This window comes from Microtus oregoni, unplaced genomic scaffold (assembly GCF_018167655.1).
Source record: "Microtus oregoni isolate MIOR12 unplaced genomic scaffold, Mior012 000033F_ref0000390, whole genome shotgun sequence".
NCBI lineage: Eukaryota > Metazoa > Chordata > Mammalia > Rodentia > Cricetidae > Microtus > Microtus oregoni.
This window is the reverse complement of record NW_024543092.1, coordinates 16721443-16748796: the sequence shown is the minus strand read 5'-3', so window position 1 is coordinate 16748796 and position 27354 is coordinate 16721443. Positions and strand designations below refer to the sequence as shown.

Below are 27354 nucleotides of genomic sequence, written 5' to 3'. Positions count from 1 at the left end.
ATCTCGGGTTGGAGAGATGGCTCAGTGGTTAGGAGCACTGGCTGCTCTTCCAGAGGTCCTGAGTTCAATCCCCAGCAACCACATGGTGGCTCAAGACCATCTGTAATGAGATCTGGCGCCCTCTTCTGGCATGCAGGCATACATGGAGGCAGAATTTTGTATACATAATAAATCAATCTTAAAAAAAAACATGTTTTTTTAAATCTATCTCCTGTTTAGCAAATTTTAGTATTAGGCATATTAGTAACAATCCATCAGGAAGTTCACATTACAATGCAAGAATAAAAAAATATACATGGGTGAGAATTGACACAGTGAATTGTGGCAACTTGTGGATTCTGTAACACATGTGCAGCTAACTGAAAGAAATAGCTGCTTTCAATCAAAATAAAAGAAACTAGGTTTGATAACAGTGTACACGATATCACTAAGGTTCTTTCCTGCTGGGAAATACCATGAGCCCAAAGGTGTGGCCTTCACTAAGGATGCGAGACCCCGTTAGTGTGCCTCTTGCCAGCCAGCGGTAGAACCACATGCAATCTATGTCAACCTAATATACTGTTTCCTCAAGATTGTTCCTCTCTATTCCTATCTTACACCTTAAGTGAGGTTTTTTTTTTGTTTTTGTTTTTGTTTTTTGAGACAGCATTTTTTTCTGTGTAACTTTGATTGTCCTGGAACTTTCTATGTAGACCAGGTTGGCCTTGAACTCAGAGATCTGCCTGCCTCAGTCTCCCAAGTGCTGGAATTAAAGCCAACAATTTTTAATGTAATCTCCTACGAAATCATGTGGATTGTTTTTGTTTTCTGAGACAGGGTCTTGCTATGTGACCCTGACTAGCCTAGAACTCTCCATAGACCAGGCCAGCTTCAAACTCAAGAAATCTGCCTCTACCTCCTGAATGCTGGGATTAACAGTGTGCGCCATGATGCCCACCCCTGAATTTTGTTTTATGCTTTGAATTACATTATTGTGAAAAGTACATTTAAGCAGACTGCTGAAAGGCATAAAGAGAGTAATACTTGATTTAGCTAGATTTAGAGCATATGGACAAAAAATACAAAATCTACCCTATTTTTTTTTAAAGATTTATTTATTCATTATGTATACAGTGTCCTGTCTGTCTGTATGCTTGCTGGCCAGAAGAGGGCACCAGATCTCACTACAGATGGTTGTGAGCCACCATGTGGCTGCTGGGAATTGAACTCAGGACCTCTGGAAGGGCAGTCAGTGCTCTTAACCTGAGCCATCTCTCCAGCCCCAAAACTTACCCTATTAATGCTGACCTCAGTGCATTTGTTTGAACCATTAAGTATTTTGTTTATATAAAATCACAGTTTCAGACGACCTAAGAGTACAACCGCATGCAACTCTTCTCCTACCCTCCTCTCCAAATATGAAGGATAGCGCAGCTATCTCCCCGGCTCTAAACTGTACACGCACTTCTGCTGCATCCTCTGCACTGGCACACGTGAGAGGGAAATGTCCTAGCACAGTGTGACAAAGGAAAACCGAAGACACAAGCAGAGTTTGTCTTCTCCACTTGTTTCTAATGCACACTTAACAGAGACAGGCAAAATTAATAATACCTCAGTTACAGTGATAACCAAACTCCACTATTTTATTGGTGTATTTAATTGGTGTTAAAAAAAAAGTAGTGAAATAATTTATGATTATATCTGATTACGTTTGTCTGTCTGTGTGGGAAGGAGGCAAATGCGAAGGTCTTCCCTTCCCTGGGATCATATTCAGGCTGTCAGGCTTGGCAGCAAGGGCCTTCACCAACCGAGCCATAGCACCAGCATGATTATGATTAGTTTAATAAAGAGTAATAAAAGCCAAATTGCTGCCAATTGTTAGTTCTTCTTTAAAGATTTTTACGGTTTCAAAAAATTCATTTAGGGGCTTTTGTCTGAATAAAGGATTCTGCAGCCTTTCCCACAAAATGCTCATAAAAAGTCTAAGTGTTGTATGAGACACTGAGTAGGCCTCTCTTCCATGTCTGTGGTTTGTAATTTCCGAGTGCTCAACATCTAGCATTTTCACTTCTGGGTAAGAGAAAAGGCATTCTGGTCCATCAGCTCCCCGACTCGTTCCTGGAGGACATTAACCAGCTCCGCAATGACAAAGACATGTGTGTCATCAATGTCTTGAATGATGAACTTCTTCCCCAAGGCATTGGACTCATCCAAGTACAGCAAGAACTGCTTCATGGCAGGATCGCTGTGGAGACAAACAGAGATCATAGACATCCTGTGGTCAACCGTGTCATAAGGACTCGAGCAATTACATTTGCACATGGTGAATTTTTAAGATGATCTTTAAAGTTCGGAACTATTATTCAATGTCTTGCTTCCTCTCAGCTTAAAGTAGTAATGATTTGTGGCCATGACATCATGTTAGATGTCAAGTTAGGACAACTTCAGAAAGGCCTTTAAAGAACAACTCATCTCTCACAAGAGGAGAAACCATGGCTATTCCTCTGCAGTTTAACAGGGCCTAGACCTACATCTTCCTTAGCTGACAGAGAGCACAGGACAAACAAAAAGAGCAGAAGAGGCCACTCCAGGAGCCGTGGGGTGGACAAAGCAGGTGGCTGATGGGCAGGAAATCAGACTCACTTGGCCCTGTCTATATAAATATGAGGGATAAAGGGGCAGATGGTGGGGTGGGGGAGAGGGACTGGCAAAGACCCTCAGTAGTACAGGGCTCTAAAACCAGGCTACTTCCTCCTTTCCCAGCAAAAAAGGCACCACAAGGACTCAAATGGTGACCTTAGTTAGCCCCACGCAGTCTCCAAGCCCTTCTGTCCTTGGCTATCTCAGGTTCTACAAGAATCTCAAAATAGCCTAAAACCATGCACTGTTTTCTGGAGGAATGCATTTCACACAGTGGGACGAATAGTTGTTTTGTGACTCCAATCAGTTCTAGATGTAATTCAGTAAAAAGGGTAAACGGGAGGTCATAATAAAAAAAAACCTGCTGTCTAAGTGAAGTGTATTATTTTGCAATGCTTTCACAGCTGATACCAATTACTCTCAGTAATTCCCTGAGCAGTGTTAAAAACAGCAATGGCTAAATGGTTATAATGACTAGTATCTCTACATTTTTCTAAACGAAATGAGTTGACATAAGTCAATGAAGAGCTAAACCACTGGACCCATGGAGTACTGTGGCACTCACCTCAGGGCTGAACCATGCTGCCAACGTCCTAAAAATGTTTGCTAATGGCACATTATCCTCCACATCAGCTGTATCCTGCACGTAAGCCTCCTCCCTTGCCCGCATCCCAGAAGGATTTACTGCTTCACAGACCCAGACTCCAAGGGCACTGGCCTTGCAAAGTCTTTTAATGATCACAGTTTAAGGGACATTTGATGGAAATGTAGCAAGTTTAGAATATAGTAATCTAAAACCGAGCGGTGGTGGTATGCGCCTTTAATCCCAGCAGTGGGGAGGCAGAGGCAAGGGGATCTCGGAGTTCAAGGCCAGCTTAGTCTAAGAGTGTGTTCCAGGAAGCCAAGGCTACATAGAGAAAACCTGTCTCGAAAAACCCAAAACCAAAAAAATCAAAACAAAACAAATTCTAATCTGAATAATGGACTATTTTTTTTTTTTTAAAGTAGAGAGAAGGCTCTGGGAGAAACCTATTAGCAAAGGAACTTTATGAGAATTCCTAAACCTAGCGATGATTGCATATCCAGCTGCTTTCCTGGGATCAGGAATATTTAACAGGAAAAACTTCTTCTGCCTAGATATGTGAAGGGCAGACACCATCAAGCTATTGTCTATAAACACTCTTAAAACGCACTATAAACACAGGTTTAGGACCAGGGAATGTTCCTCAGCGGCAGAGCACCTGCCTAGCATCTGTGTGGAGACAAACATGGCAAGCAAGTGGGGGATCTGTGAAAAGCATAGATAGTATCACGGTGAGACCACCAAAATTAGCTGTGACGCAACTGAAAATTTACTGCCCGACGCTGTCAGCACCCTTTACCCGGTAGAATGAGAAGAGCGGCTTTGTTAATGGAAGCCATGCTTCGGGTAACACTTAGCCAACTGGAATGTATTTCTTGAAAATTTCTATTCCTGGTGAGGAGAGAATGCAAACAGGCTATCCAAGCAGAGTCAAGGTGTGAGGGACGCCAGGGGAGACTGAAGGCTTCTGGGTAACCAACAAAGAGGAAAAGCAGGCATAAAGGCCCAGTGAGTTATCGGCAGGGGCACTGGAGGCCGGTGATGGTGGGGGTGACAACGGCAGAGACAGCACAGTGGTGGGCTACAGATTCAAGCAGACATAATAAGGCTTCATTTCCAAAAGCATTTCTAAAGTTGAGTTTTCCCAGCCTGAGATCTCATATTGGATCCAGCAAATTGTAGGCACTGGATAAATGTATCAGAGAACCCTTAAGAGGGACAAAGTGGTGGGGATCCAGCAGCACCATCCCTCACATCCCAGCCAGGTTTACTGCTGCAGACACGCAGCCCTAAGTGACTACTTGATTTCTAGCCTGGGCTGTTGGAGTCCAGTACAGGCTTAGCTCACACGCAATAAGCCTCACTTCAGTCCTCCTACCCACTCCCTCTCCTGCTGGGACAGGAAGGGTGGAGAATATCCATCACTTGGGATTTAGCTGAGGTCACAAATCTGATTTGATTCCCTTAACCGGCTCTGTCCAGTAAACACATATATGTATCTTTACACCTTTGCCACAAAGGTGTAGGCACTGTTTTGGTTGCTTTGGAAACATGGCCCTAAGGAAGTAAAGTATTTGACAAGACAAACCCCGTGAAAGAAGAAAATAACAGATGTTCTCTTAGCTCCAACTTGCTTCTCACACCCACTAAAAGCTTCTAAGCCTGACTGTAAGGGTTGGCTGGTCTCACAATACACATCCCATCCATTTGTTAGTGCACAGTAAAGCAGCTGCAATTCCTCTCTCTAAAAAATTCTCTGAGGCAGTGCAAACGGAACAGAATATAACATTTGCTGGGTGCATGTCTGCTTCAGTATTCAGTAAATGCTTTAGTAGGCTAGATTTAAGGAAATACTATGTGTGAACCTGGGGATCAGTGGTGGATCCCAAAAGATACTTGTTATAAAAGTACAAATTTTCAAGTATTTTAAAAATCCAGTTTTACAGTTTTTTTTTTTTTTTTTTTTTTTTTTTTGGAGCTGAGGACCGAATCATATGAAAACGAGCTGGCTCACTGAATTGTACCTTGGCCTTAAATTGTGGTCTAAGACAAACCCTGGGAGGAAGGATTCTTAATACAATTAGACACTTTGATATTTAAGTTCACCAAAGGCAGGACTAAATGGCCACCATTAATAGTCTGGCTTAACTGCTTTACTGTGGGCTACATAAGAATTAAAAGGCTACTGTTTTGGATTAAGCTTCTATCCGGATCAGGCTAAAAATAAAATGCCATTGCTCATGCTTAGTCTTCAAGTTACTCAGTTAGAACAACACTTTACCAGATCTGTTGAAAAAACAGATTTAGTGGTGAGACAGATGTCTCCAGTCAGCCAGTTGTCTTTCCAGGGTCTCACTTTGCTTATTTTCAGGTGAAGGGTCTTGGGCTGTGGCTGGTGTGAGCTGATGGCAGCACCGGTGAAGTATGTGCAAAGCCTTGGTTTCCGGAGCTGCTAACAATTCTCCAAGTCATGGAGAGGGAAAGAAAGACATGCTACGGCAGGTAGGCTCTGCAGTCTTAGGATGCGTGGGGGGGGGGGCAGTGGGGTCACAGAATGAGTCCCTGATGATGACAGATGATTATCTTACTCTAACCTGGCATGTAACCCTCCACTCCATGAAGATAACTCTCTATGAACCTAGTGTGCACCTCACCCCACATCTCTTGGTTCCACCCCCTGCCTTCCTCAACTAGTTCCTGCTTCACATTCCCTCCTGCTCAACAGCTGATGGTTTTAGTAAACTGACTTTGTTAGACTCTCATCTTCCCAAAGTCCAAGTCTGCATTATCCCAGCACCCATGTGATGGCTCACAACCTGTTCCTAATTCCAGATCCAATGCCCTCTTCTGATCGCCTCAGGCACAGGCACAGATGCAGGCAATCACTCATACACATAAAATAAAAATCAGAACTAACTTGGGCTATCTGGGTTAAACTCTTCACCTGTTTCGTTGCATGCTTTAATGCAGTTACTGGGAAATGGTATTTCCATTGGACAGTGCTGCTGCAAATGTTGCAGGTTTCCTAGGATTTGACCTTGCTCCCCCTTCAGCTCTGCCCGCACAATAAAAGCACCAGCACCTGTGCAATGACTCACAACAGGGAAACAGAAGGAGACAGCAGCATATTCAACAGGGGAGCGAGCGTCCAGAGAACCAAGGGAAGCTGAACAAGGAGTCCAAGTCTGACAAGGGAGGACAGCAAAGGCCTGTATTTCAGGTCACTTTGAGGAACTCAGCTCTAGAAACTAGTGTGGCTGCTTGCTTCTCCTTTGAGAGTTATGCTAAGAAGTTTAAACACTTGCTCTGCTCTCATTTTTTCTCAAGTGGCACATTCTATACTGGCAAAGACTTAACCGAGCTCCTATATTATTTTATTTTTTACTTTTTTAAGACAAAGTTTCACCATAAAGCCTTGGCTGGCCTGAAACTATGCAGACTAGTCTGGCCTCGAACTTGACCTGCTTCTATTTCCTAAGTGCTGGGACTAAGGGCCTGCCCCACCTTCCTGAATTCTTCTAAGCCTTAATCTAGGCAAGTGCCGATGGTCTGAAAATAAAAAGTTTCTCTCCCTCTCTCTATCTCTATTTTTTCTGAGACAGGGTTTCTCTGTAGCTTTGGAGTCTGCCCTGGAACTCGCTCTGTAGACCAGGCTGGCCTCCAAATCACAGAGATCTGCCTGCCACTGCCTCCCAAATACTGGGATTAAAGGTGTACCACCACCACTCAGCATAACACTGTTTCTCAAATCAAGGCTAGTCTAACACACATGTCTCTGATCAAAAATAATCGGAAATAAATGCTAATTATATTAAGTTAACAGACAAGGAAATGTTAATGCCAGCAAGAAAACTTAGCAACAAAGTCTGTCCCACTTAAAAAGAAAGCCTACGGAAATTCAAAGTTGAAGCCTTGATTCCATTTAGATAAGCAAAACAAAACTTTGGAAAAGGCATGTATACGTAAAAAGAGCCAATGTGTAAATTTAAAAATACGAACCATTCTATGAGCACTCCTTTCAAAACGTTGACCATTTTTTCCCCAGGCAGATGGTGCAGATGACCTCAAGGATGCTAAGATAAATAAATTTAATTTAATTTTAAAAAGATAAAGTGACATAAAATCCATAAACTTTAACCTACTTTGGGGATTTAGATCTGAGATGAAATAAAAAAAATTAAATGTCAGTATTAAAAAGCTAACATTGAGGCATACAGATAGGCCCATTTATACCAATGGTAAAACAGACTATTTGTAATATTAATAAAGCACAGCTCTGACTTGCAAACAAATTCTACTCGTGGCTAATTAGTCCTTAAAAAGTAAGCTCCAAGGCCGTTAGGAGCCGTGCACGCTTTGAACGTGGAGCAGCCTGGGCTACATAGAGACCGGGACTCAAGGAGCCCAACACGTCCTAACTAGGTTCATTATTCAAATGTTTTCTTTTTACATCCAGGAGAACGATACAAAGGCAAAATTCCGGGGGCGGGGAAGCAGAAATCACGAAATGATACTTCCAAAAAGAGCCTCAAAATCGGTGATCCACAACCTCATTTCACCATGAGACAAAATACCTGGTCAAAGTAGGTAATTTTAATTTACAAATATCTAGGTCTCCAGATTTTGTATTATTTTGAATAAAATAAATTACATCCTCTAAAGATCTGCATCGGAAAGTCCCTGAGTGAGAGCCAACCTACACCCAGGTACGGGAACCTTCCCCTGCAGGAAAACCGTGACACAATGCGTGACGGCCCCGTGACCCCACACCACAGGCCTTAGGAAGGCTGCGGGACTCCGACCGGCCCATAAGACCGGGAGGCTCCGTGTCTTTTCGCCTCCTCCCCTCCTTTTTTCCGATGAGGCCCACGCAACCTACTTCTCCAAGCGGCTCAGAGCCTGCAGTCTTCCTCCGCCCACACGTACAGGAACCGTTGTGGCGTCGCCGACCCACTGCGCCTGCGCCGTACGCGCGTCATCGCGCCCGCGACACTCTAGTGGGTGGAGCGATTTGCTGGGGGCGGGGCACGAGGGCGGGGCCAAGTGCTCGGGGGCGGGATCACGTGCCTACAGCCGCCTTGGAGAGGGTGCAGGTCGCCAGTGGCGGCGGAGGGTGGGCTTTGTAGCCGGCCGTGTCCACCCAGAGCGGAGTCCGTGCACCGGCAGGTAGGACGGACGGGTGGGCGGGCTCGTGGGCGGGCAAGGGCGTCGCGGCAGCTGCGGGCTAGGAGGGCCGTGGGTCTGCACGGACACGGCGCCCTCGGAAGGTCGCGCGGCCCGGAGGGACCCTGTGACCCGCCGCGCTCCTTAGAGCCTGATTCGGGCCCTTTTCTTGAATGATCGCTCAGCTTCTCCGGTTGCTCCTGAGACTCGGAGGAGAGCACCTGCGTGCAGGTGTACCTTTCTATGCTCTGTGATCTCATGAACCACACCTTAGTCATTCAGGCCACATCTTGTACTTCCCTGACCTGGGAGACCTGAATAGTTGGAATGCTAATAGGTTTCTAAACCCAGTAACCGTCATTTTAAGGTGAAGGCCCTTCAGAAGGTTCTGAAGTTAATCCCATTCCCAAATTCTGACCTGTAGTCTTTTTTTTTTTTATTAATTAATAATTTGCATTTGCTTTGGTATTTTGCCTGCGTGTATATCTGTGTGAGGGTGTCAGATCTTGGAGTTGGAGACAGTTGTGAGCTGCTATGTGGGTGTTGGGAATTGAACTGGGGTCCTCTGGAAGAGCACTAGGTACTCAGAGCACCCTAACCGTCTCTCCAGCTCCTGATCTGTGGAGTTGTGTTGTCATCAGTTGAGGCAGGAGGTAGTTGTATCTTCTTGCTCCTTATGTTTACACGTTTAAGCTCATGCTGATTTTTGCTTGACACGTGCCTTCTCCGTTTAACCAGCCTCGCCTTTCCACTTATCTCCCTCTCTCAGTCCCTCAAAATTCTTTTTTTTAAAAAAAAAATTATCGGGGCTGGAGAGATGGCTCAGAGGTTAAGAGCATTGCCTGCTCTTCCAAAGGTCCTGAGTTCAATTCCCAGCAACCACATGGATGGGGTCTGGTGCCCTCTTCTGGCCTGCAGGCATACAGACAGAATATTGTATACATAATAAATAAAAAAAATTATCACATTCATTTATGTATAGTGTATACATATGTATACATACATGTATGCATGTACATGTATGTAGTTTGGGGGTGGCATGTGTGTGCTGCAGTGCTTGAATGGACAGGTCAGAGAACAATTTGAAGGAGTTGGTTCTCTTCCAGCATGTGGATCTTTTGGATGGAACGCAGTTCACCAGACTTGGCAACAAGCAAGTGGCTGCTTTGCCGAGCCATCTTGCCAGCCCTGCTCCCTCAAACTTTTTTTCCTCTTGTTCTTACCCACATTTTTCTGTTGTACTCACTCTTTCAAAATCGCCCCAGGTTTACTCTTCCTGTGTCTTTGTTTTACTTATTTTCTTTCTGCTACAGTAAAAATCCCCAAAGCTCTTTTAAACAGTTACCCAAAGTTATGTGGAAGAGTCAAGAATCTAGAAGAGCTCTTCCTGAGGAGGAGCTAGCTGGGCGTGGTGCCTGGAGCTTAGACTTCTGTCTCTCTGGATGCTGAGGCAGAGGAGACTCACAAGTTGGAGGCCAGCCTGGGCTACATAGCAAGATCCTATATCAAAAAATAAAAATAAAAAAGGGTCAAAGCAGGAGCCCTTTATCACCTAGCTTTGGGACTTGGTGTTTATAGCCCTTTATGACCTAGCTTTGGGACTTGGTGTTTATAGCCAAGCATACGTCTTCCTGTGCTACGTATTTAAGGGTGGAGAGACAGGTCAGAAGGGCGGGATAGAGTCTGGAAGTAGGCCTGTGTTACATGTAGTTGGTTGACTTTTGTGATAAGGTACAGTTATTTGCTGAAAAGAATATTGTTTCAACATTTTATTGGCACTGTTGGATCTCCATATAGAAAAAAGTTCACTTACCATCAAAATACATAAAAATTCAATGTGGCAGCAGTTAAGACCACTGTCTGCTCTTACAAAGGACTCATGCTCCTTTCCCAGCACCCACAGGATGGCTCATGATCATCCATAGCTTCAGTCACAGGGCATCTGACACCCTCTCCTGGCCTTCAAGGTCACTGCACACATGTGGTACGTGTACACGTGCAGGCAAGCACTCATACACACAAATCTTAAGGAAACTTGTAATGGTTTGTCCTGTCCCTTTAAGAGACAAGCCCTGCCCACTCTCTCCCTGTCTGCCGAGGCAGGCAGATCTTTCTTCCTGCTTGCAGCCTGCGTCTCTTCCTTTTTTTTTAATATTTATTTATTTATTATGTATACAATATTCTGTCTGTGTGTATGCCTGAAGGCCAGAAGAGGGCGCCAGACCTCTTTACAGATGGTTGTGAGCCATCATGTGGTTGCTGGGAATTGAACTCAGGACCTTTGGAAGAGCAGGCAGTGCTCTTAACCTCTGAGCCATCTCCCCACCCCAAGAAGCTTCTGCCTCTCTCCATTCTCCTCTTTCCCCGTTCTGTTTCTCTCTCTCTCTCCCTCCCTCCGTCCTTTTCTCCCTCCCTCCCTCCCCTTCTATTTTTCTCCCTCTTCCCTTCCATAACCCACTAAACAAATATCCAACTTCAATCTACATGGTGTGCCTATTCATGTCTCTGTCTCTTGCCTGCCGTGTGGTTCCCTGCCTGGGACCAGCTGCATTCGGAGACCTGCCGCGTGGTCTCATGGCATGCCCATCTGTCCTCCCTCCTTGTGGCCTGCTACAGCCACTCGGAGAATTGCACCATCTCTGTATGGGACTGGCTGCTCTCAGAACCTGCTGTTAGCTGTCTGCCGCTACATGGTCTCCTACTGCCAGTGGGGGACCTGCAGCATTTCTGCCACTGCAGCCGCTGGGAACCTGCAGCATTTTTACTTAATCCATTACAAAGCTAACTTGGAATGAAACATAGACTTAAACATAAAATAGAACACAAAACTGTCTTAGAATTATAAGAAACAATGGCATGATTTAGGCAATGTTTTTTTTTGTTGTTGAGTTTTTGTTTGTTTCTTTGTTTTTGGCTTTTTGAGAGAGAGTTTCTCTGTAACAGCTCTGGCTGTCCTGGAACTTGCTTTGTGGAGAGGATTGGCCTTGAACTCGAGCCTGCCTCTGCCTCCCCCCAAGTACTGGGATTAAAGGCGTGTGCCACCACTGCCTGTGCAGTGGTTTTTCAGGATATAAAATTCAATAACCACAAAGGAGAAGATGTTGATAAGATAGATTCTATCAAAGTTGCTCATTAAAATGTAGTTTTTTTGTTTTTGTTTTTGCTTTTTTGAGACAGGGTTTCTTTGTGTAACAGCCCTAGCTGTCCTGAAAATAGCTCTGTAGACCAGGCTGGCCTTGAACTCACAAAGATCCGCCTGTCTCTGCCTCCCAAATGTTGGGATTAAAGGCATGCACCATCATTGCCTGGTCAAAATGTAGTTTTAAGAAAATAGTCAAGTCACAGACATGGAGAGGATAGTTGAGGGTATCTGTATGTATGTTTGATAGAAGATTTACTTCCAGGATATATAAAGAACTAGGAGCCGCTTGGCAGTAGTAGTGCACGCCTTTAATCCTAGCAGAGGCAGGAGGATCCCTGTAAATTCAAGGCCAGCCTGGTTTACAAAGTGAGTTCCAGGACAGTCAGGACTGTTACACAGAGAAACCCTGTCCCAACAACAACAACAACAAAAAAAACCCTACAAGCCAACTTAAACAGAAAAAAGACTTGAAGGGATATTCCAACAAAAGAATATATGAATGGCTAACATGCTTTTGAAAAGGTGCTCAGCATGGTTGTCTGGAAATTTCACAGTGACTGATATATCTGTAGTATGCCCACTAAGAAGACTAAAAGCAAGTGTCAGCAAGCATGTCAGGCAGTTGGGACCCTTGGCTTTGCTGGGTGCAATATAAAATGTTGCAATTGTGCTTTAAAAACATTGAACATTGTTTTTTTGGCCCAGCTAGCTCACTCTTGGGGCATTTATTAAATAAATATGAAAACATGTCTATAAAACAATGCTCAGAGGAGCTTCCCCAAAATGCCCATGCCACCTTTCCTGGAATATGTGGTTATATTTTATGTAGACAGCAAAGAGAATTTTGAAAGTAGAATTAAGTTTATAGATCTTGAATAGATTTTTAACATGAAAATATGTTCCTTATTTGTTGTTTTATATAGGTATATAATAATGTATTTTCTTCATATTTACTCATTACCTGCTTGTGGTCCCTTCCCAGTCTGTAATGGAAAGATCATCATAGTTATCCGGGAAAGCCTTCTGTATCCATGCAAAGACCCTGAAAGTAGATCAGACAGATCTGGCAAGGATGGGACAAGCTGTTGTCACTTCAGCACTGTAGTGGGCTGTCTGCAGAGCCATTGGGAGGCATTTAGGAGCTAAGGGTGGCTCCTTCATTACCAGCAAAGAAATGGAGATGTCAGTCTTGTTCTAGAGTGCAGCTGAATCCTGCCAACCACCTGCAAGAAGCAAACTCTACCTCAGGTCCACATGAGGATCCCCTGAGATCTTTCAGTAAGGAAAAACACTGTGGTTTCAGTCTTGTGAGACTGAACAGAGACACATTAGGCGTCTAGGAATCCACATTTATTAAGAACCTGTGCAGAACCTGCTCCTAGGTCATATTTTGAATAATAATTTGTAGGTTGTTCATTAAAGTTCTCAGACTTGTGGCCCCAGTGACACGTGTTAGTGAGTGACTGTACCTGTGCAGTAGAACTTTCTGTGGAACTGTGTCACCTTTTGGCCTTACCTTAGTATTTCTTTCTTTTTTTTTTTTTGTAAAGATTTATTTATTATGTACACAGAGTTCAGCCTCCATGCCTGCAGGCCAGAAGAGGACACCAGATCTCATTACAGATGGTTGTGAGCTACCATGTGGTTGCTGGGAATTGAACTCAGGACCTTTGGAAGAGCAGTCAGTGCTCTTAACCTCTGAGCCATCTCTCCAGCCCCACCTTAGTATTTCATAAAGCCCTTAATCTAAATGTGTTAAGTTGGGAATCCCTCCTTACTGCCGCATCCACCCCTTTCCCAGTATTTGCTTTGATGAGTGTTTTCTTACGAACTTAGAGTCCAGGTCAGAGACTGAGAACCTGGCTTATCTTTTGCCATCTCTTCCATGCCACATTCAGCTGTCCATTTTCTTGTCCTTTTGGCTCCTATGTCTGTTTTGTTGATTATTTTCAGAACCACTACCTTAACTTCAGGTACCTTTTCTCCTTAATTATTGTTAGCAGGCTCCGTATTGGCTTTTTCTGTCTCCGTTCCCCCCTTCCCATTTCACTATGTAGACCTGCCTGGCTGTTCTGCAACTCTCTGTGTAACCCAGGCTAGTCTTGAACTCAGAGAGATCTACCTGCCTCTGCCTCCTGAGTGCTGGGATTAAAGGTGTACGCCACCATGCCTGTCTTAAATTTGTTTAATTTAAAATTTAAAAATTTGGCAGTTACTCTATTGCTTGGCATTAGGTAACTGTCAGCATCACGTGACAGAGTGGGCTCAGAATGCTGTGTTGGCACCGACTTCTCCACTCTCCGTAGAATGAACTGATAGAACAACACGAGGGAATCTGAGAAGCACCCAAGATTAATTCCCCTGGTCAGGTGGTGGTGGCACACGCCTTTAATCCCAGGAGGCAGGGGTGCCATAGTACCTGTGTGAAGGTCAGAGGCAGAGGATAGCATGCACGAGTTGATTCTCTTCCCATTGCTAGGACCCCAGGACTGAACTCAGGCTTGGTGGCAGGCACTTTTCCGTCACTGAATCATCTCCTTGGCAACATCTTAGTTTTTCAGAAAGGGTTTCTCTCTAAACCTGGAGTTGACCAATTTGGCTAGACTTGCTGGCCACCAGCAAGTTCCAGGAAGCCCCTGTTGCTTCCACAGTGCTGGGGTGATAGGCACATGCTGCTGTCCAGGCTTGCCACATGCTTCCAAACTCATGTCTCCATGCTTTTCTTGTGAACATTTTACTGGCTGAACCATGTCTAGAGCTTTGGAAATTGAAACTTTTAAGTCCAACGCTTGAGCCCATCAAATGGAATTATCTGTGTTAGTCTATGGAGATGTGTTACACTGTACTATATATGGATCAGAGCACACAGGACTCCCACAGGAAACAGACCCACAGAGATGAGCTCTTGATCAAAGATGTTAAAACCTGAGTCAAACATACCACCACATAGGCAGCCCCAGAGTTCCAACACAGAGATTTCTATCTACAAAAAGGGCTCAGGTGACAGAGCTAAGTGGAGCTCTGTGAGTTAGAGGCCAGCCTGGTCTACATAGTGAGTTCCAGGACATCCAGGACTATGTAGAGAGACGCTAGCTATTTAAAAAGTTTATAAAATATAAAGGCATACTTGAAGCTGTGTGCATTAGCTTGTTGTGGTATCATGGACCATCCCAAGACCTGATGGGCCAGACTGCCGTTCATTACTCAGCAGTCAGAAGATCTGTAGCATCGGTCCAGGGCTCGTTAGACAAGAGCAGCCTCACTTGCCAGGCCGCTAATGCTGGCCGCTTAGTGGGAATTTGCTGCTTCTCTCCATGGCTGTTGGACTTTATTTATCAAGGGCCCACATGCATTATGCATGCTTCTGGTCTTTAAAAGGATATTTAAAAACATTAAATGTCCATATTGGGATTCTACTTAATAACTTAAAATTTCCTGCTTTCCTATTAATCACTACTCACAATTGAACACAACTTGAAGAATAATGAAAGTGCTAGCAAAATTTATCTGGTTTGTTTTTAGGATTGAAACCCCCAGTTCAGATGTTTGTTGAGTTTTGAGTCATCTAACTGCGGGCAACCCACTGTGATAGTGACTTGTGCTTAGGGTCAGAAGAAAGGGTCTGACCTTATATCTACACCAAATGACCCTTGCTACATTGCTTTCCACCCAGGATGTCCCTCGGTGCCTATTGTGTCATCTGTTGCAGAAGAATAGGAACCTCTGCTTCCCGTTTAAAAAGTCGCACATCCTGGAGAAACATCCGTGAGTACAGTTCAAGGAACAGCATTTTCTAATAGAAACCGTGAGGAGCTGGTGGTCACTTTCCTGGAGTGCCTTGCAAACTGACAGCCCAGTCTGACTCTGGTTCGCTTCTGTCCTCTGTGCTGATGAGTCCCTGCTGCATTTGTAAGCCCAGACCCAGACAAGATCTTCTTTTCCGAACTTCTTTCTTCCCGTTGTCCTGCCAGTTTGCCCTCTTTTCCAGCTTAAGCAGTGCCGTGTTCTCATTTGGCAATGCTTACCGAGCCCCCGCAGAACTGGAAACCTCCACCAGGTTCTGGGATACAGTGCTGAGCAAGAATGTTCTCCTTGCCCTGTGGTGCCGTGGGATCTGCTGTGATCCGCTCCACACTGTTGCCTGGCACCTTAAGCCAGGGTAGATCCACCATTTGCCATTTAGTAGAATCGGTATAGAACTTGGTTAATTATCTGATTCTCCCATAGACAAACTTGGAGTGCAGTGTCTTGTTTGTTATTCTAACCCATTGCTACTGTCATCTACGGTATGCAGAAGGTATCTCTCAGTGTTGGAATAGAAGGATGAAAAACATACCCTCCTCCTGCACTGGTTCTTTTCTTTGTATAACAAGGGTGAAATATTTGTGTTCACTGTGAATATGTGTCTTTGCCAAGGTACCTTCTGATTGGTTTAATAAAGAGCTGAATAGCCAATAGCTAGGCAGGAGAGGATAGGTGGGACTTCCCAGGAGAGAGAGAAGGTGGAAAAGGAATGATGCCAGAGAGACACTGCAGAGGTCAGGCATACAGTACAGAGTCTAGACAACTGAGCCACATGGCAGAATGTAGATTAATAAAAGCAGATTAATTTAAATGATAAGAGCTGGTAAGATAAGCCTAAGCTAATGGCCAAGCTTTTATAGTTAAGTTTCCATGTCCTTGTTTGGGGACTAGCAATGCAAAGATAGTCCTACAATAAAGCTGGCTGCAAACACCCTTATTTATTTGACGATAAACATTTATTGACCATCTGCTCTGCACTAGGCGCAATTTTTCAGCCTTGACATGACAGTGTTAAATAAGGTGAAGTCCCTGTCCTTAAGCTCTTTCCTTTGAAGCTTTAAGATAGACCCACTGGAGTTGGGTGTGGTGGAGTATGCCTAGCACTCAGAAGAGAAAGGCAGATGGATCTCTGAGTTTAGGGCCAGTCCCAAACATAGAAAGCGGGCTAGCCAGGATGACATAGTCAGATCCTGTCTCCCCAAACAGAACTAAACACAGATATCTGCTGGGCTGGCAGGGCGGCTCAGAGGGTGAGAGTGGTTGCTATACAAGCATGAAGGTCTGAGTTCAAATCCCTAGAGCCCATATGAGTAAAAAGCTGGGTGTAATCCAGGCACGTGTAACTCCAGCAGTGAGGGTTTGGGGCAGAGGTAAGATCACTGCCTGCCTTGCTCCAGGTTCTGTGAGAGACTCTGTCTCAGCAGAATAAAGCAAAGAGAAAGATAGATGCCCTCCTCTGGCCTCCCATGCATGAGAGAGGACATGCATTCACACACACACACACATTTCTAGTTTTGCAGTAATTTTTTTAATCTAGGGAATTCTGATTCTGAATTTTAAATACAAAAATAAGCAGGAGCGGAAAAGCAAACTTTTCACTTTCATTGTCTCAGTTTCCCAGTATAGCAAATTTCAGAGTATCGCGTTTACCCTTAGTGGAGGAGAAAAGGGAGGAATGGCCATGAAGATTGAAAAGAAACATTCTAGGTGCTGGGGGATGTAGCTAAGGAGAAGAGCCTGTGCCCAACATGCACGAGACCTTGAATTTGATGCCCACAGTGTTGAGAGGCACATTGTTTGATGCCCAGTAAGAGGTCACAGGGGGTAGCAGTAGAGAAGAAAACCTTGGGCACTCCCTGAATCTCCATTTAGAGCCAGAAGAAGACACTAGAAGGTCATCTTGGAGTCAATACTGTCCCAGAGAGTCAGTCAGGAAGCTCCGTGTCTTACTCCTTGTAGACCTTCTCATCCCTGTTCTTGACCTGCTGTGAAGGCTCATGAGTCTGTGGGGAAGTGTCTCCCTTCCAGACCTCCATTGTGTCTGACTTCAGTGTGGAGCATAGCCAATCTTCCTGTTCAACAGTCTAGGATTTGAGTATTTTGGAATGAGTGTGTATTGAATATCAACTGTCTGCCAATAATATTTGACTGCCAATAAAATATATACTTAAAAATGTTTCCAAAGTACAAACAAAAGTTTATATTTTTGTTGCCTATATTTTAATTGGGGCCATGTGATCTCTGGTGCTTAAACGATCAAGTATACCACAGTTATTTGGGGGAAAAGTCATTTTACTGTTCCCACTTGACAGACAGTCCCTCTGTAGAGTCTGAAAAGCTTGGTGAGCCCACCTTAGCTTTAGCTGCAGATCTTCCTGGTGGTCCACTCTGGAAGTCTGTGACCCTGCTGTACAACACTGGCACGGGGACCTGCATTCCCAGTGATTTGGCTTGGGGTAGCATAACAGGAGCTTGAAGGAAGGAAGAGTCATGTTCTACTCAGTGCTACCGTGTATTATAGTTGCTCATAATGAATATATTTACTCAGTGCTACCATGTATTATAGTGGCTCATAATGAATATAATATGTAATGTAATATGTTACCTATATAACAAAAATTTAACTTTGGCCCAGTTATGCTCAAAAGGTTACACTGTTGCCTATTTCTTGTCATACTTTTAAAAATGAAATTACACTGAATTTTCCTCTTTCTTTTTGAAGGGAATATAATAAGATTTACCGGATCCTTTATTTTAGGGTAAGTAGCAGTGAACAGTTAATGGCTTCATGATACCACTCTTGGAAATCTTAACAGAAGTGACTTAACATGGAGTAGCCATGGATGTGTATTGTCAGAAGGTTGAACATGCCTTTGTAGAGGAACACGTGTACATATTTATAAAATGTGTAGCGCATTGCATGCAGTAGGTTCAAATTAAAAATGCCCTAAGTGTTTGCAGGAGAGCAGGTAAATAAGGTGTGGTAGGCATATTTATGTCTCAGGACCATGTGTACAGACTAGAGTGGGGGTGAGTCACATGAGCATAAGGCTGAATGAAAGAAGACGTCTAGCCTGGGTATTCACAGTCAGGCCAGACAGAACATTGTTTAAGGATGCACACACAGGTAGCACACACATGATGAACAGCAATGGCATTCTGGTTATTACTGCTGATTAGCCATGAAGGAATGCGAGAACACGCTTTAGGGTGCTACTAATCTTCTATTTCTTCCTTGAACGTAACCGTGCAGCCGCTTGCTGTTAAACTGAGATGAATGTGTGCACATTAAGTATATATGTGTGTGTGTGTGTGTGTGTGTGTGTACACACACATGTAAAATGACACTTGTGTGTTACCGTAGGCTATGTTTCCTAGTAAAATAGAAAACAGTTTACTGTTGGGTCATATTTAGATCCTGATTTATAAGGAACTTTTTGTTTCTCTTTAGGGGTTCTTTATTTCTTACTTATGAAGTTCTGGCCCTGAAGAAGTCTTTAACATTAGACACTCAGGTGGTAGAAAGAGAAAAAATGAAGTCTTATATCTATGTGCACACAGTTCCTGCAGACAAGTTAGAAACTCATGGTAAGTTAACTCCATCTTTCTAGAACAGAAATGGGTTTGTTTAGAGTCTAGTCCAGGGTAGGCTCAGCCTTCTGGAAGAGTCGGCAGAGCCTGTGCAAGACAGACTCCACGAGTCTCCTTCACTGTTCTGTTGCCGTGAAGAGACATCATGACCAAGGCAAGGCACATAAAGGGGAGCATTGACCTGGGGGCTTACAGCTTCAGAGGGCGATTCATTGTCATCTTGGCAGGGAGGGAGCATGGTGGTATGAAGGCATGTGCTGGAGTAATAACCAAGAGCTACATCTTGATCCGGAGACAGGCAGAGACTGGGTCTGGCATAAGTCTTTGAAACCTCAAAACCCACCCCCAGAGACACACTTCCTCCAAGGCCACACCTCCTAATCCTCCTAATCCTATCAAGCAGTTCCATACCCTGGTGACTAAGGACTCAAATAGATGAGCCTATGGGGGCCACTCTTATTCAAGCCACATTAACTGATGACCAGATTTGGGGCTTCTATGTTTCCCCAAGTCTTTAGCTCCTTTAGAACACAGTAAGAACTGACTGAGCCCTGTGTCTGACTCTGCCTTCTTTCTTCAGTGGGGCCTTCAGCTCAGTTTGTTAAATGCAAATGCTTGTTTTGTCATTTAGCTCAGAGACCATCTGTAAGGGTGACTCATGCAGCCAACTCATGAAACAGATTGAGAAGTATGAATTCAACTGTTTTACCGCTGCCATGTGTTACAAAGGCCGAGCGGTCTGTGGATGCCAGTTAGGACATCCCCTTCTCAGTGCCAAGGTTGCTTGCAAGCAGAGGGGAGTCTTTTCTTTAGCTCTGGGCAGCCTGGTGAGCCCCCACCCCACCCTGCCTCGCAGCTGTCTCTCCTAGGATGTCAGCGTCAGTCATGCGCCTGTGAGCAGGTTGCAGCCCCTGTGCCCTCTGACCCGTCGTTATCAGCACACCTCCTTTACTGCATCACCTCCCTGGACTTGGGCATCCACTGGGGCTGCTTACACTTTCTGTTGTGTAGACTGAGCTGCCGAGGCTCAACCTCATTCTTAAAGCATTTTCCAAGTTCAGTTCTAGGTCAGCTATTTACAAGGAAGATTCTTTCGAATATTAGTCAGCTTCTGTTATTCAGGAGGCTTTCTATAGTGCTGTTCTCATTCTTTTCACATTTTCTCCTTGACCTTGTCCTGGAGCCCAGAGCATTCTGTGTTCCCATAGTAAATACTTGCTTTTAATAGTGACTTTAACAAGTCACAGGTTTTTCTTTTCTTCTTCTTTTTTTTTTTAATGTTCTTTGCTATTAACTTTGGGACCTGGTTTATGTATTTCTTTTTGAAGTATTGGAGCGTGATATTGGTCTTACTTGCTGCCATCATTTTAGGGCTTGTTTGGCAGGCAAGAAAAGAACTTCACAAAGCAGTAAGAAAAGTGTTGGCAGCATCAGCCAGGGTACTGCGGAACCCATTTTCTGGTACGTGTAGACACGGGTCCTCATCAGTGGGCTGGTACATATAGACACGAGTCCTCATCACTGGTCTGGTACGTGTAGACACGAGTCCTCATCACTGGTCTGGTACGTGTAGACACAAGTCCACATCACTGGTCTGGTACGTGTAGACACATCCTCATCATTGGTCTGGTAAGTGTAGACACAGGTCCTCATCACTGGTTTGGTCCGTGTAGACACGAGTCCACATCACTGGTCTGGTACGTGTAGACATGAGTCCTCATCACTGGTCTGGTATGTGTAGACACATCCTCATCATTGGTCTGGTACGTGTAGACACATCCTCATCATTGGTCTGGTCTGTGTAGACACGAGTCCGCATCACTGGGCTGTACAGTGAACCCAAGACTAAAAATGACCACATGAAAGATAACATAGAATATTAAAAGTATACGGGTAATGCTTGTAGTAAATGTAAAAAATTAATATGAAAGAGCTAAGATCAGACATTTGGTCATCATCTGTATCTGCATTTAATGCTCCATTACAATTTCCAACTAATTACAAGTTACTATCTAATACAACAGTGAACATAAAGCCATTTTGAAGCTGGGAAGATGGCTCAATCCGTAAAGTGCTTGCCCTTCACATGTGAGGATCCTAACCTAGACCATCCATTAAAAAACAGTAACTGAAGCCCACGACTGTGGTCTCAGTCCTTGGGAGGCAGAGACAGGAGGATCATGGGGATCACTACCAAGCAGGCTTGGCGAGCTGCTTCAGTGAGAGGCTCTGATTCATAAACGGTAGATGCATATGGTGTACGCATGTGCACACACATCCAGTATACAGATGCACAAATGCCGTCTTAACTGTTTATATCGCCATGTCCCTTGTGTGTGTGAAGACTCTTTCAGCACGGTTGACATAGAAGATCATGACTGCGCAGTGTGGCTGCTCCTGAGGAAGAGCCGGGAGGATGACAGAGCCGCACGACTGGAGGCTGTGCAGGAAATGTCACAGGCACACCACTGGCACGGTAATGAGGACCGGGCTCGTGGGTTAGCCACCTCTTGGTTCCTGCTGTAACAGAGGAGGGGAATGGGGCTAAGGAAGGAAAGAGTCAGGCAGTCTTAACATGGAAACACATTCTCTCTCTCTCTAAAAATTCCATGCGAACCTGGAAGTCTGCTGATCTGGCAGTCCAAGTGTGGTTGGTAAGACAGCTCCTGAACTGAGGCTTGCTCTACCAGAACAAGATTGACAAGATTGGACTGCTTCACTGAGAGGAAAGAAACTGCTAATTCTGAGTTAGCAGTTTTCACATTTGAACATCAGGTTTTTTAAAACGTCAATCAGAGCATGACCTGGAGTGTTGAGGAGAATTGTCTGATTGGTGGTAACTGTGAGCCATGTTGGGTGTTGAGCTTCCAGATACTGTAGGTATAACTGAGTTAGGAAAAATACTTGGGAAATTTGGGGTTACAAAATTATAGAACAGTTAACCTTGTGATAACTTTGAGTTAATCTTTCCCAACAGACTATCAGTACAGGGTGATTGCTCAAGCCTGTGACCCGAGGACCCTTATCGGTTTGGCACGAAGCAAAGAAAGTGATCTTCGTTTTTTTCTCCCACCCCCTCCTTTGCCGTCTTTAAAAGAAGTAAGCAAGGGAGTGAAAAGGTCTAGTGTGTATTTCTAGTATGGGTGCATATAGTGATAGTTCATTTGTATTTTAATAATAAAGCTTGCCTGAAGATCAGAAAGTAAAACAGCCCTGCAGGTCAGCCTTACAGACCAGGCAGTGTAACACACACTCTTAATCCCAGTAGCCACACTAGTTTGCCATAGAAACCAGGTGGTAGTGGTGCATGCCTTTAATACCAGCCATAGAGAGGATTATAAAACAGGAAGAGACAGCTCTCACACAGTCTCATTCTGAGATTGCTGGAGGCAGGATCACCATTTCAGACTGAAGTAGAGGTAAGAGCCAGTGGCTGGCTGTTTTGCTTTTCTGACCTTCAGGTTGAACCCCAATATCTGTCTCTGGGTTTTTATTAATCGTGCTACAGGTGCAGATAGATAGAACTGGTGCCCAACTCTGAAGAACAGGTGAACCGGAAGCAGAGCCGAAATCCTAGTTTCCACAGAGCTGTGACCCTCACACTGCCTTTTTCTGCCTTTGTGGGTTGAGTCTGTTCTGCTAGGTTCTTCCATAGCATGTCAGCACTCAAGAGAGGGTGTCTTGTGTAAGTTTTGTGTTGCTGTTTTGTTTTGATTTTGATTTTTTCAAGACAGGGTTTCTTTGTGTTGAACTGGCTTTCCTGGAACTCTCTCTATACCAAGCCACCACCTGCCTCTGCCTCCTGAGTGCTGGGATCGTTTTGTTTTAAGGATTTACTATGTCTTTGTACCTAGATATATATATGCATGTGAGTCCAAGTGTCCAGGGATGTTGCAAGACGGCAACAGATCCCCAAGAGCTGGAGTGACGGGTAGTTGTGAGCCACCAGGCCTGAGTACTGGGACCCAGATTGGGGTCCTCTGCAAAAGCAATGCATGCTCCTAACTGCCAAGTCATTCCTCCAGCCCACCTCGTTTTTTTATAGAGCAGATTTTTCCCATCCTGAGCACTCTTGACATCTTAGATCAAACATTTAGCAGCATTCCTAGACACTGCTCCTAAGATGCAAGGAGTCCCCCAAGTTGTAACAAGGAAAATTGTCTCCAGGCATTGCTAAATATGTCCTCGGGATTAAATACCCTTGGTGAGAACCGTGGCCAGAAGCCTGCTCAACTGCAGATGTCTTGTGTACCTTCCTTAGATGAGAACACAAAACTGAAGCTTTGATATCAACAATCATTTGAAAAATAGAAAAGTGAATATATAATTAATTATCATGAAAAATGAAAGATTAACAAGCACCAGGCTTAATGATATCTTTAATTATAAAGGATAGAGTCCATTTTGAGTCACGCTAACAAAAAGTCCCTAAGGTAAAAATAGAGTTACAATTTGCATCAGTCCTTTTTATTTTTCATTTATTTTTAAGATTTTATTTTATATGTATGTGTGGCGCCTGCATATAAATCCTTACACTACATATATGCTAGAGGCCAGAAGAGGGCAAGCAGTCTCCTGAACTGGAGTTACAGGTGGTTGTGAGCCATCATGTGGGTGCCGGAACCAAACCCATATCCTCTGCAGAAGTCGCTAGTGCTCTTATTATTAAGCCGTCTTTCCAGCCCTTGTAGTAGGTGTTTAAGTGTGACAGCAGGCAAGGCAGCGTAGAAGCAGAAATAAATGATTATGTACTTTCCACTGTTCATCCTTTGTGCTTCCTTTATGTGTTTCTTGGCTCTGACTCTTGGGTGTTCTGTATGAAGACTTTGTTTTTGCCTTTCATTTCAGGATTCCTCCACTGAAGAGGAACTCAGGCATTTGCTGGCTTCTTTACCTCAGACAGAAATCGATGAGTGTCTCCAGTATTTTACTTCCTTGGCTCTTAGTGAAAGCAGCCAGAGCCTGGCTGCGCAGAAGGTTTGTTATATCTTATTCAGCAAGTGGTTTGAGCTCCCACCTTTTCCCCACACTGCTGGGGCTAGCTTTTAGAACCTCGGTCACTTCCAGTTATGGCGGATCAAACCTGCCTTCCCTTGAGCCAGCCCTCACCCTCTGGCCTTTACCTCATTTGCTTAAGTTACAGCCTGGCCAGCCACTCAGTCCTTCGTGTATGCAGCCTCAGCAGTTGCTAGCCGTTGCTGGGCACACGTTGAGTCTGTTCACCCTGACCATCTACAGCTCTTAGACATCTCTGCAGCATTGTCTTCTGTTTCTTCTTTCACTTCCTCGTTGGTTTTAAAATCTCCTCCAGATTCTTGTATTAGTTCCCCGTTAGGGTGCTGGTTCCCGTCTGTGCTGGTGCTGGCTCTTCCTTGTGGCTGTGTGCCTTTGGACCCCAGCTCCACTCTTGGATAACCTGACCACTTGCCAGCGAGCTCTGAGCACCTCGAAGGATAGATTTGTCCCCATAGAGCAGGGTTTTTCCTCTTTCTTTGAAGGTCTCTTGGCATTTTCCCTCTTGAAGAAAGGAATTCTGTGGAGGGACACATAAATTGTAAGCAAAAATTAAGTAAGAAGAAACAGAGACAGATAGAGACAGAAAGACACACAGACGTGCGTGGCAGGAAGAGCAGAGGCAGTCATAGCACAGTGGGCTGTGTTGTGGATTTTAAAGAAATTTTTATGATTCATAAAGTTGGTGGTATAGTCACGGGGTAAGGTAACCTTTCCTCCTCCTACATCATGGTGGACAAGAGCCTACAAAGAGAAGGCACGCAGTCCCTTTGTTAGTGCACACGTGCGGGAAGATGCCTGATGCCTGTCTGACTTCAGGGACATATAACCACAGGTGGACATTCTGAACACCACGGGCACAGCTGCCAGAAACAGCTGTCGCTTGGCGGCCTCGTACCCAGCTCGCTTTGAGGCTACTCAAGGACCACGATGGGTCTGATAGTCTTTTGGTCAAGACATTTTGTTAGTTTTAAATTGAGGCTTCACACTGAAGGCTGGGGCCAGTGCTTTACACAAAGCAGAGTGGAGGCTGTGTGTAGGATTCTCTTCTCCCAGCTCCACCACTCGGTCTGTCTTCTCCCTAACACTTGATGGCAGCTTTTCCATTCCCTCGTAGAAGGACGTTTCGAGTCCTACAGGCCCTAAGAAGTCATCATCTGTACTGAGCACAGCTGAGGGCCTACGGGCACTTGACATCCTCAGCCCTTGCTCACCTCCTAGGCGTTATGCCGTCTCCAGTTCTAGCACTGAGGGTTTCTCTTGATTTCTTTTTTTCCCTTAGAGCTCATCTGTCTGTGTCTAATAGCACTTGAAACATCTTACATATTTTCCTAGCTGCCTGCAGTTTCAGCTCATTGTAGCCAGAGTAATCTTAACACACCTTAGTAAGAACAGCTCTTGTCCCTGCCTAAAGCCATCCAGAGGCTTCCTCTGCGTGTTAAACCAAGCACTATATGTTTTATGTTGAAGGCATGCATAGACTATTTACAACTGTGGCTGCCTTCAGGTCGGAACCAAGTTAGCAGAACTGTCCAGTAGACAGTTGCAGGACGGAAAGCCGGTCCAGTGGCACAGGGTATGAAGGCTGCTGAGTTCTTCACACAGTCAGTGGGCCAGGCTGGGCTGTAGTCTCATCAGTGTTGACCGTGCTCCTTGGGATTACATGATGCTGTGTGTTAGCATGTCAGCATGACTCTGCATACCGGTCATAGCCCTTAGTCTCTAGCAGTACTTGCCATTCTGTTTTGTCATTTAACATATGTGTGTATGTGTACATGTATGTACATGTGTGTACCCCGGTCAATATCAGGCATCTTTGGCTATTTCTTTTCACCTTAATTTTTGAGACTGTGTCTTGTTGAATCTGCAGCTTGACAATTCAGCTAGATGGGCTAACCAGCAAGCTCCTGGGGTCTGGGTGTTCTCCCCCTCTTGTACCCAGAACTGAGGTCACAGATGTGCACTGCCTACCTGTTTTTTATGTGGATGCTGGGGCCTGAACACTACCCACTGAGCCGTCTCTCAGCCCCCTAGCTCTACTTATCTTAAACGCGAGCTTCACTTTTAACTGGGAAGGATCAGGAGCCATCATGCCTTTAATATTTCTGTTTGGTAGTGCTTTTCCATTAAAAACTTAGTAGTTTTCAGTTGACTCCGCTACCATAATCTGTATGAGTTAGTAAGAGCTGGGGACGACACCAGAGCGTTCGAACCAGGGGGTGAGAATTGAGTTTGCAAGGAGAGGACAGGAATGGAGATGGAAAAGGATGTCAGAATTGTCCTGGGAGTCCGCTGTTGTGTTTCCTATTCTAATAAACAATAGAGGTGTGCATAGCATCCCCTTTAAGTACCCTGAATGTTTATGTATTTGGAACATGATTTGCATGTATTACCCAGGGTTAGCCAGCAGCTGAGTTTGTGAACCGTTTGTCTTAACTTCAGGGAGGACTGTGGTGCTTTGGAGGAAATGGGCTTCCTTATGCGGAAAGCTTTGGAGAAGTTCCCTCAGCCACAGTGGAGATGTTCTGCCTGGAAGCTATAGTAAAGCATTCAGAGGTAAATTGCATTCCAAAATATGGCTTCTCATGGTTGCTTGGACACAAATTTGGGAGGGGGAGAGGTGGAGAGGAGGATCTCGGGGGAGTAAGCAGTAAATATGACCAAGTACATTATATGCAGGTATGAAATTCTTCATTAATAAAAATATTATATTTAAAAAATTCCACTTTTAACTGTTAGAATTAGTACATATGGTAGAGCACCAATACATGACTTTCATTTTTATTACATATTTAATTTTTTAAAAATTTTATTACATTCATTTTTTTTACATTCATTTTTTTATATGGATATTTTGTCTGCATGTATGTCTATGTACCATGTGCATGCCTGAGGCCCTTGGAGGCCAGAAAAGGGCACTGGATTCTCTGGAACTGGAGTTACAGTGATGAGCCACTATGTACGTGCTGGGAATTGAACCTAGATCCTCTGTAGGAGTGGCAACCAGTGCCATTAACTGCTGAGCCATCTCTCTAGTCCCTTATTACATATTTTAAACAGTTTTTAATTGTATATAAAGGAAGTATCCATGCTATAACATGACATTTATCTTTGATTCATGCTATCTTCTCCTTTGCCCAGATCATTTTACATACAGCATCAGACGGCTAATGTCCATAAGATATCTGTAGATGACAGAATTAGATGGCTAACTCCATAAGACATCTGTAGAGACAGCGTCAGACGGCTAACTCCATAAGACATCTGTAGAGACAGTGTCAGACAGCTAACTCCATAAGATACCTGTAGAGACTCAGCCTCAGACGACTAACTCCATAAGATACCTGTAGAGACAGCGTCAGACAGCTAACTCCATAAGATACCTGTAGAGACTCAGCCTCAGATGGCTAACTCCATAAGATATCTGTAGAGACAGTGT

General features: G+C 44.4%; 2 protein-coding genes across 3 annotated transcripts in view; one reads left to right on the top strand and one right to left on the bottom strand.

Moving 5' to 3' along the window:
* Nucleotides 1-1595: 1595 nt before the first annotated feature.
* Gtf2h5 (general transcription factor IIH subunit 5) lies at nt 1596-8165 on the bottom strand. The gene is made up of 3 exons (XM_041680225.1): nt 8082-8165; nt 7202-7275; nt 1596-2224 (listed from the first exon to the last, which is right to left on the bottom strand). Exons 2-3 carry the CDS (start codon nt 7234-7236, stop codon nt 2044-2046), a joined length of 216 nt encoding a protein of 71 aa, XP_041536159.1. The 5' UTR covers nt 7237-7275; nt 8082-8165; the 3' UTR covers nt 1596-2043.
* A 96-nt stretch (nt 8166-8261) lies between these two features.
* Serac1 (serine active site containing 1) overlaps nt 8262-27354 on the top strand; it is a 38238-nt gene continuing 19145 nt past the window's right edge. The window contains exons 1-9 of one of the 2 annotated variants that reach the window (XM_041680161.1): nt 8262-8368; nt 15181-15272; nt 18034-18070; nt 18763-18899; nt 20274-20363; nt 21247-21378; nt 21880-22001; nt 23751-23879; nt 26358-26471. In XM_041680161.1, the coding sequence (XP_041536095.1) occupies nt 15182-15272; nt 18034-18070; nt 18763-18899; nt 20274-20363; nt 21247-21378; nt 21880-22001; nt 23751-23879; nt 26358-26471 (852 nt within the window). In that variant the 5' untranslated portion in view covers nt 8262-8368; nt 15181. The remainder of the gene's footprint in view (nt 8369-15180; nt 15273-18033; nt 18071-18762; nt 18900-20273; nt 20364-21246; nt 21379-21879; nt 22002-23750; nt 23880-26357; nt 26472-27354) is intronic. The other variant, XM_041680162.1, reaches the window with a different exon arrangement.

Coding starts and splice junctions, on each gene's coding strand:
- Gtf2h5 (XM_041680225.1), bottom strand. CDS start 7,236: ATGGTCAACGTTTTGAAAGGAGTGCTCATAGAATG. Junction 2,225..7,201: donor AAAGGAGTGCTCATAGAATG/GTTCGTATTTTT, acceptor TTGTCTCCACAG/CGATCCTGCCATGAAGCAGT.